Raw genomic sequence first — 10,791 nt, 5'->3', positions numbered from 1 at the left:
CTTTGTCATCCCGTGCTGCCTTTTGAAATCTTCTAATCAACTCTTTAGTATCTTGAATTCTTCCTTGTGCTTTGGCTTCTCTGCACTCCAGTGCAATTTTCAGAGTCTCTTCTGACATCCATTTTGGTCTTTGCTACCAGCAGCTGATGTGTTTGAATCACAGAAGCCAAGGAAGTTTCATATATAAGCTATTAGATCAAGGGCTGGTCAATGGGAGATAGATGTAAAGGGAGTGGGGAAAAGTGGATGGGTATTCTGCTGGATGGTGGAGCAGGGAAATATGTGGGTAAAGACACGTGTGCCAAAAGCAGGGACAACACTGACACTAATGGTTAACTCCACAATAAGGGATATATATTTTACTTGCTAGTCTGCCTGATACTTCTCTAAATCTGAACATTCAGATTAAGACAGACTAGGAAGAAAGATTGGCCATCCACTTCTGAAATAGCAGGACTCTGAAAACCCTGTGTACAACTGAACACATGTAGATAACAGAAAAGGCAACTGAAGTTGAGCTTTCAAGTTGGAAACACAAAGGAAGAGGAACAGTTGTAAGCAGACACTAGTGATTGGGACATGGAATGTGAGAAGCATGAATGTAGGAAGATTAGATATTCTTAAGGAAGAAATGGAACACATAAATATTGACATAATAGGCATTGGTGAGATGAGATGGACTGGCATGGGGCATTTGGAGTCGATGATCATATGATATATTACTCTGGAGATGAAAAGGTGAGGAAAATGGGGTTGCTTTCATAGTTAAGAAAGTCATTGCTAGATCCATCTTAAAGTACAATATTGTGAGTGACAGGATAATGTCCATATGCATACAAGGAAGTCCAGTGAATACCACTATCATTCAGATATATGCACCAACAACCAGAGCCAAGGAAGAAGATATAGAAGATTTTTACCAACTTTTACAATCGGAGATCAATCGAACGTGCAATCAAGATGCATTGATAATAATGGGTGACTGGAATGCAAAAGTTGGGAACAGAGAAGAAGATTCAGTAGTTGAAAAACATACTCGGTGACAGAAATGGAGCTGTAGATAGAATGATTGAATTTTGCACAATCAATGACTTACTCATAGCAGATGCGTTTTTTAAGAGAAATAAAACACAGGTTATATACTTCGATTTCACATGATGGTATGCACAGGAATCAGATCGATTACATCTGTGGAAAGAACCTCTGGAGAAGCTCAATATCAGCTGTGAAAACCTAGGCCAGGAGCTGATTATGGAACAGACCACCAACTACTCATATGTAAGTTCAAGGTGAAGTTGAGGAAAATTAAACCAAATCCAAGGCAACCAAAATATGACTTTGAGTCTATCCCACCTGAATTTCAGAACCATCTCAGGAACAGATTTGAGGCCTTGAACACTAATGAGCGAGGACCAGACGAGTTGTGGAAGGATATCAAGGGTATCATCCAGGAAGAGTACATACAAAATACTTTGTTAAATATTACAGATGATGTTAAAATATTGGAATATGCATTTAAAATAGGTAAGATGCCATCACCTTGAGTCATGAACAGGTTGGCTCAATAACTCAGCCTCATCTAATTTTCCTTAGATATTATGAGGTTCATCTTGAGACAAACTTATTTTTTTATTAGCCAAGTGTACCACTGCGTGTGAACGAAAAATAAGTGAAAAAAGGAGATATTTTCTACCTGCTTGCTGTTTCAAATAAGTACAAACTAACATTTAAGAACAAGGATTTAAACAGGATTTGTCAATCCAAAGCCCGTCTTCAAACAAGTTTGATTATCTAAACTAGCAGGTAGAGTTTACTATCATGGCCCACAGAGATAAAATGAGATTGTATATAATAATTTTATTAGATAGGGTCCAAAAAATAATTATAAAATGTAAAATCATAACTCAAGCTTTATTCCTTTCTATGATACAATTTAAGATATCGCTTCTTCAAATTATGTTGAGAAAAAATAGAATGAAGAACATTAAAACTTCTATACAGAATCATCCTAACCACAAGTTGGAAGAAATGTGGCTTAACATGCATAAAGTAGGTAGAGAATTTATAATTTTCTGCTAAAACTAGCCAGGGTTACATGATGAATACATACATGTAAGATACATATAAAAATACATTTTGAGGAAAAGAAATATTTTCATTTTAAAAATGTTTACAAAAGTATTTAAATATACATAAATATTTACATATAAACCTATTAACCCATTGTTGTCAAATTAGAACCAATTCATAGTTAACCCTCTGGGGAGTTTACGGAGGCAGTAAATCTCTTGAGAAAAGATCATGAAACTTTCCCCAGCAGAGCAGCTGATGGATTTGAACCCCTAGAGAGGCATCACCTTTTGGTCAGCAGCACAGGCCCCTGTGGACTACCAGAGCTCCCTGATAAAGGCTAAGGATAGACTGACTATCTTATAGAAATATATGGTCTGTCTGAGAAAGGCAACTCTAACATAATCAATCTTAAATATAAAAATACATCTGGAAATTTAGTCTCCCACTTTTCAAAGTGTGGAAGGTAGTTTATAAATTGTTTTTCAAGGTGGCACTCACACTTAGAAAAACAAAGTAACAAAGAGTAAAGCTAATGCAGGGCACATTAGGAATTCCCTCCCTTGTGTTCCTCAGAGAACTCCATTTTGTTCAAGAATTATTTCCTCTCAAGGAGACCATCTGCTTTAGGGGAAGCTGAGCCTCCTTTTAGGGGTAAACGGCATTAGTCAAGGGCTAAACCCATCCCTATTATCAGTAATAGAAACGAGAATAGATCATGGTTAGACTAGGTCTTGAATTCCATACAAAGAGGGGTTGGTGAGAGTCTCTGGGAAAATTGTCTTTTTTTCTGAATCGCGTTTCAGAAAGTTTTCCCCTATGCCCATTAATGGGAATGACCGTAGGTTGGAACTCTACTGATATCATCTTACAATCATAAAAGAAACCAGCCTTCCATGAAGCTGGTACAAAATGCAGTCGAAAGATGATGAAAACTTGGTCTCAGATTAAATGTTTGAACTGCTGCTTAAGCAGCCCTTGAACATGCCTTTCCCTTGAGTTTCTTGTATGTAAGCCAGACTTCTTCAATACATAACAAATTTGAATTAGGTTTATGATCATAGCTAGAAACATTCTAATTGATACAACTCAGTTCACTTCCTAGTCATGGCTTTTAAACAGGTAATTAGTTCCCAATTATGGAAATAAAATATGTTACAGCAGAATGGATTTACTACTTCCAAGAATACAGCAGAGAGAGAAAGTGCTATTTACAGGCACCGTATACGTCAAGGGAAAATGGTCATCAATATTGAATGATTTTTTGAAATACTGTTTGAAATGTATAATCCTTGAAGGACATATTTAACTGAATTTAATGGTCTTCTTTCAGTGGATTTATTTCATTTTAGATGAAGATTTGGAAAAAAATACAAAATGAAGGAAAATGATAGCTACCTTCATAAATTACATCAGGATAACTTGGGTTTGAACCTAAAAAAGAAAAACAGAGATTCTTAAGTATGTATTTTGAAGCTTAAAAATCAACAACTTAGATCAACTAAAATGATTAAAATACATTTTAAATTATTCCATTTTAAATCACATAAACTATTTCACAAGACAAATAAAATCTGAAATTCTTAATCTACTTCATGTTAATTGTGTACCCCTTCCATAGGTGAGTATTTTGGATTTTTGTTTAGATGTAATCTATAGTGAACGTTACCGTTTTTAATCTTCTGTATTAAATGTTTCAAGTCCTCTTCCGTTTCAGCAAGCAAGATTGTATGATCAGCATAACTGTAGGTTGTTGATAAGTCTTCCTGATACCACATTGTTCTTCATATACTCACCTTTTTTAATAATTCATTCAACATACAGATTAAATAGGTAGTGAGAGATGATACTATCTCATTTCACACCTTTCTAGAGTTTACATCATGCAGTGTTCCATTGTTCTTTTCAGACAACAGCTTCCTGGTCTAAGTTTCTCACAAGTATAATTAAGTGTTCTAGGATTCCTATTCTTCTCAATGTTACCCCTAATTTGTTATGATTCACCCAGTCAAAGGCCTTCGCATAGTCAATAAAACACAGATAAACATCTTTCCATTCTGTTTCTATTTCTACATGTTCAGTTTCTGTTCTGTTGCTATATATACATATAAGACCCTAAATACTCAGCAAAAATATCTGTTAATATAAGACCCTAAAAACTCAGCAAAAATATCTGTTAGAATCAGTAGAATAATTCAGTAGAGTGGTAAGATACAAGATCAACATTTAAAAAAATCAGGTGATTTTCTCCACAGTTAGGAATAAGCTTAAATAGAGACACAGAAGATTTTGATCAGAAAATTGCAAAATACTATTCCAAGAAACAAAAAGAGACCAGATATTGAAGGATATATCATGCCCATGGATTCAATATTCTAAACAATTACAATCCTACTAAAAGCCTTCTATACATTCAATGCAATCTCAATACAGGAGCTAATGTCATTCTTCAGGGAGATAGAAAAAGCAATTTATAAATTTATTTGGAAAGAAAAGAGGCAAAAAAAAATTAAACTGGGAGGCATCTATAAACCTACTCCATAGCTACAATATCCAAAACAGAATGGTTTTGGTATAGCAACACATAGACCAGTGAGATAGAATTAATAAATCAATCCATCTACCTACAGTCAATTCCTCTATGACAAGGATATGGACACTATTAACCAGGGAAATGACATTTTAGAAAATGGTACTGGCAATTATTGGATATCTACCTACAGAAAACTGAAACAAAATCCACATCTGACACTATATACAAAAAACCCCCACAAAACCCTCAAGGTAGATCAAGGACCTACAGATAAAACCAAAAGCTAAAACGATCGCCAGAGAAGAAAACAGGAACAAATTTAGAGGTCCTAGTCTATGGCATGAATAGATTTTCAAACACAGCCAAAATATACAACTAAGAGAGATAAATAGATGAATGGGATCTTATAAACATCAAATCCAAGAGACCTGGGAGTAAAGCCCCAAATCATAAAGTTCATAAGAGACAAACTGGGATCAAGCTTCGAAGGCCTAGTCTATGATATAAAGAGATTGCCAAATACAGCCAGAATTACACAATATGAAGAGAACACAATTGATGCATGGGACCTTCTAAAGATTAAATCTCTGTGCTCACCAAAACCTTTTTTCAACAGGATGAAAAGAAAACCTGAATGGGAACAAACATTTGGCAATACCAGCTCAGACAAGGATCTCATAACAAAAGTTTACAGAATACTCCTGGGCCTCCAAAGAAAAAGACTGATAACACAATTACAAAATGGCCAAAAAGCATGTAAAGACTTTTCACAGAAGAAGACATTCGGATGGCCAACAGACACATGAAGAAATGTTCAGAATCACTGGCATTAAGAGAGATGCAAATCAAAACCACAATGAGATACCATCTCACCCCAGAAGCAGTGACAAAGTTTAGCAGGGCAGCAATTAATAAATGTTGGAGAGGATGTGAAGAGGTAGTAACTCTCAAACATTACTGGTAAAATTATAAAATAATACAATCACTCTGGAAGACAGTTTGATGTTTCCTCAAAAAGTTGTACAGAGAAACTCTGTATGACTCAGATATTCCACTACTAAGAATATAACCCAAAGAAATTAAAACTGAGACATATATGGAGATTTGTACACTAGTGCTCACAGCAGCATTATTCACCATTGTAAGAACATGGAAATAGCCCAAATGTCCAACTACAACTGAATGGATTGATAAATTGTGGTATATTCACACAGTGAAATAATGCAGCCCTCAGGAGCAAGGATTTTTAAAAATACTACATAATTTGGGAGGAACTGGAGAGCATTATGTTGAATGAATGAACACAGTCTCATAAGGATAAATGCTGCATAAGACCATTATTGCAAAAATAGAAGGATAACCAGTAAAACATCTCTAGGGACCCAAGGGGCATAAAGGGTAGAGCACAGGGCCAAGGATGGGTAAGGGTGAAACCACAGGGTTGCATAATTTGGTGGGTAGAGGGAGAGAGTGAAAGATACGGGAGGGATCTGGTAGGGACCTGAAAAGACAGGGTAATGATGGGCAAGGTCCAATGGTGATTAATTTTTAAAACATAATGCTTGGGGATGACTATAAGAAACACAATGTGGATGAATAAAATAGTAAAACACAAAGTATGTAAACTTTGTAAGCAAATCAATAGAAAATTTAAAAACAAAAAACCCACAAAACACAACTAATAGTGTATTTGGTCATATGGCAACATACCCATCCTCAGACTTCCTGTGGAGTGGATAAGGCTGGGACTGTAATCAGTTTACCATTACCAATTTGGTGGTTAATTATCAGTTTCTGCTTCATCAACTTTCAAATCACTAGAAGTGTTTTCATCTTTTCAGAAAAAAAAATATTCTTCAGACAAGTATATTCTGAACCTCATGTATATTCTGTATAATAAATAGCTTATTTATTCTGAACAAAAAAAATTAAAAAATTTCTCCGATATGGTGAAAAGGAAGCAAGTAGACTGGGAAAAATATATTTGACAATGACATATCTGACTAGGAGCTAATAATTAAAATTTACCAAATTCTACAGCATGTCAGCAAGAAAAATGCTGATAGTGTAAGTAAAAAAAAAATGGGCACATGTAAAGACTCTTCACCGAGGATACTCAGATGGTCAACAAACACATAAGGAAATGTTCAAAATGAACTACTATTGCTGTGTGCCCTCGAGTTGCCTGCGACCCGTAGTGACCCTATGTACAGCACCTCTGAACCCTGCCCTTTCCTGAGTCAGTCTCACTAATTCCAACACACCAACTCCCACTGCCGCATTTAACTGTGTCAATCCATCTGATTGGAAGTCTTCCTCTCCTGCGTTGTATCTCCACCCTTTCAAGTATGATGTCCTTCTCCACGGACTGATTTCTCCTGGCCACATACCCAAAGTATGTGAGACAGAGCTTCACAGTTTTAGCCTCCAAGGAGAAACTTAGTTTCACCCTCTCCAAAACAGACTTCTTTGTTTTCTTGGTTGTCCATGCTATGTTTGAGACTCTTCTCCAGCACAACAATTTGAAGAAATCAACTCTTTTTTTGTCATTCTTAGTTATTGTTCAGCTCTCTTATGCAAATCAAGACCAAAATGTGTAGTATCCTACCCCAGCAAAACTGCAACGTTTAACCGAGTGCAAGTAACAAATACTGCTCAAGTTGCGGAAAGATTTAAACTACCAATCACTGTTTGTGACAATGTGAACTGGTACAACCACCATGTAAGGCAGTCTAGCATTTCTTAAAAAGGTTGAAAATAGAAATATAATTTGATCCAGAAAGTCTACTCCTGGAAAGGAAATCAGAGCTGTTACACAACAGATGTATGCTTACCTATTACTGTAGAATTATTCATAACACCAAAGAGATGGAAGTAGCCAAAGAGTCCATCAACAAACAAATGGGTAAGGAAATTGGAATAACAGGTAACATTCAAAAACCATGAAGAAACTCACGAAACACATAAAATATGTCTGTATGAGTCTAGAGGCCATTATGCTGAATGAAGTTACTCAGTCACAAAAGGACAAATATAGTATTATTAAAACGATTATAAAAACAGGATTGTTCAAATATGACCACTGTTATAAAAATAGGTGAGAGGGGGACAAGAAAAGCAAGAATAGAATAAACAAACAATGAACACTGTAATGGATTAGGGGAAGGGAGGATAAATCTAGAGGTAATGGATTATGAGACAATAAGTGCAGTGCATTAACCATCTGGAGCAGGGCATGCCTAACTGATAGAATGGGGAGGGTGTGAAGACAAGAGGGAGTAGCCAATAAAAGAGAATAATCAGACTGACTTTAGTCTTAGAAATCGAATTATGCCCATTCAAAAGATGCACTGAAATCCTACTTCCCATACCTTCCCTAAGCAGGAAATACGACCCTTTGAATCTTTGGAGATGTCATCATTAGGTTTACATGAAGTCACACTAGAGAGGGGTGCACCCTGAACCTATCCTAATTCTATATGACTAGAGTTAGGAAAGAATATACACAGAAACAGAGAAACAGGAAGGATGCCATTTGATCCTGCAGCTGCAAGCCGAAGAATGCCCAGAACTACCAGAAGCTAGATAGAGAGAGGCAGCCAAGAGATTTTCCTTTAAAGCCTCACACAGAGCCAACACAGCAATACTTCACCTTCAGAACTGTGAGATAATAAATTATTGCTGGTTTAAGTCACCCAGTTTGTGGTGCTTTGGTCCTGGGAAGCAAGTAATACAAAGACAAATGAGTAGCATCCAGTTTGAGTAATGTGCTTGCAATGGGAATTTGAAAAGGGTTATGCTGCCTTGAATTCTATCTTAATAGTGCTCATCAAGAAGAAATCTCAAACTGAGGCAGCAGGAGATGGCATCATTCCCTAAAGCTTCATGTTGAAACACTCTGGAATAAAATACAGAAATCTGGAAATCCCATTAAACTCACAGGAGTCTATACCTCCACATTTTCAAGTGCAGAAGCTGAAAGATGATGAAGGCCAAGTACAAACAAACATCTGCTGTTCTGATACTCAAATTCTCTTTGTGAAGAGTTTACTGAGCAGTTAAAGGGTTACGTTCACTCTTAGTTTGTTCTTGTATTAACTAATATAATCAGGAGTTATGAAAGAAGGGCCACTAGGTCTAAACAAAAACAACCACCACCACAGGCACATTCTTGAAAACTGCTTATTAAGCTTGTAATGTTTACACCTCTAAGAGAGACTTTTAAGGCATTTAGACCTATAAACATAGAGAATAAAATCACATTTCTTCCAGCAGCTTCAAGACAAAACATTTCTTCATCATGTTCATTGCATGCTAAAAAAAAAAAGAAAGTTGGATTTTTTAAAATTTTTATTTTATTTTATTACTTTTTATGTGTGTACTGTCAAATCAGATCTAACTGGTACAGGAGGAGAGAAAGTTAGAATTTTAAAAAAATTTATTCTGTCTTGGCCATCTTTAAAAACTTGGATTTTAGTGGGAAACCTGTGAGGGTTGAGGGAGGGCTGGGCCAGGCTTGTGACCCAGCTGCCCCCATTTGGGCCCTCAGGCCTTCGGCCAGGAAGACAATCATATATACCAGATCTGTAAGATTTATCAACCTCCCCTGAAATACTCATGTACCACTGAGGATTAAGTTAAGTGGGGAAACAAACTGGTTTCTGGCCTGACCACGTGGGGCCCACTAACTCAAATAGCAGGGAAATCCTGAGCATCTCCAAAGAGTGGGGAAGCCATTTCGAAAAGGGAACAACAGACTTCCTCCTTTATTATTTAGGTTCCTCCGTACCCCTACCTGCATGTATCAGTGTGTGCTTCTTCCCTCCCCACTCACGCGAGCATCAGAGTATGCATGCACCCTACATGCATCTGCTCATATTCCTGCCCAATCTTCTCCTGAAGAAGTGACATCAAATAAAAAACCAGCTACCACCTCAGACACAAAAAATTCTGCCACATCAATGGCATGAAGAAAACAGGGTACTTCACTTGTCCCACAAGCCCAAAGCAAGGTATTACCCTCCAAAGAAGACACAGTAGCAATGGATTTCCTGAAGCCAGCAAGTCTGATGGAAGTTTCTGACACAGAATTTAAAAGAACAATGATTTAATATTTTCAATGGCTGAAAAAGAAACTTGATGAATTATGGGACAATGCTAGCAAAAATCAGGAGGAGCTTAAAAAAACAATCAAAAACAATGCAGATAAAACAAATGAGGCACTAGAGACACTGCAAAAACAAGAAACTATGGTCCAACATATGAGGTCTAAGGTTTCTGATGCTGTCAACATGATGGAGGGACACACAAACAGAGTTGAAGAGAGGGAGCACAGAATCAGTGAAACAGAAGACAGAATTATCACTACAGATCTGACTGAACAAAAAGCAGAATCAAAAAAGAAGGTAAACAGAAGAAAACCTAATAATAATGTGTGATACCATCAAAAGAAATAATATTTGCATCATTGGAATCCCAGAAAAGGAAGAAGCAAGTAAAGACAATGAAAAAGTTGTGGAAGAATTACTAGAAGAAAACTTTCCAGGCATAATGAAGAATGAAAGAATATATATTCAAGAAGCTGAACGAACACCATATAGAACAGACCCTAAAAGAAAAACACCAAGGCACAACATTGTCAAATTTGCCAGAACCAAAGATAAGGATAGAATTCTGAAAGCAGGGAGAGAGAAAAAAAGAGTAACCTACAAGGGAGAGGAGATAAGACTAAGTGCCGATTTCTCAGCTGGAACCATGTGAGTAGGAAGACAATGGAATAGCATATATCAAACACTCAAAGAACACAGCTGTCAACCAAGAATATTGTACCCAGCAAAACTGTCCATCAAATATCAAGGAGAAATCAAGATATTCCCAGAAATACAGAAACTAAGGGAGTTTGTAAAAACAAGACCAGCCTTACAGGAAACACTGAGAGACACCCTTCATACAGAGATGTCACAAAAAACAGGATGGACTAAAATAACTAGCCACAATGCCAAAAAGAATTGAACACAATGATGGCAAAAAAAACCTTACCTCTCAATAAACACATTGAATGTGAATGGTTTAAATGCACCCCTGAAGAGTAAAAGAGTAGCAGACTGGGTAAAAAAAACCCAAAATCCATCAATATGTTGCCTACAAGAGACACATCTGAAAAATGAAGATAAAGAAAGACTAAAAAT

General features: G+C 36.6%; 1 protein-coding gene across 5 annotated transcripts in view; it reads right to left on the bottom strand.

The window, feature by feature from the left end:
• NTRK2 (neurotrophic tyrosine kinase, receptor, type 2) overlaps positions 1-10,791 on the bottom strand; it is a 709,069-nt gene that overhangs the window by 600,760 nt on the left and 97,518 nt on the right. For all 5 annotated transcript variants that reach the window (XM_006902202.1, XM_006902205.1, XM_006902201.1 and 2 more), the window contains exon 9: positions 3,469-3,504. In XM_006902202.1, the coding sequence (XP_006902264.1) occupies positions 3,469-3,504 (36 nt within the window). The remainder of the gene's footprint in view (positions 1-3,468; positions 3,505-10,791) is intronic.

The sequence above is a fragment of the Elephantulus edwardii genome, unplaced genomic scaffold (assembly GCF_000299155.1).
Source record: "Elephantulus edwardii isolate Elephantulus edwardi_28Jun2011 unplaced genomic scaffold, EleEdw1.0 scaffold00381, whole genome shotgun sequence".
Classification (NCBI taxonomy): Eukaryota; Metazoa; Chordata; class Mammalia; order Macroscelidea; family Macroscelididae; genus Elephantulus; species Elephantulus edwardii.
Note: the sequence above shows the minus strand (reverse complement) of the source record. Positions and strands in the feature narration are given on the sequence as shown.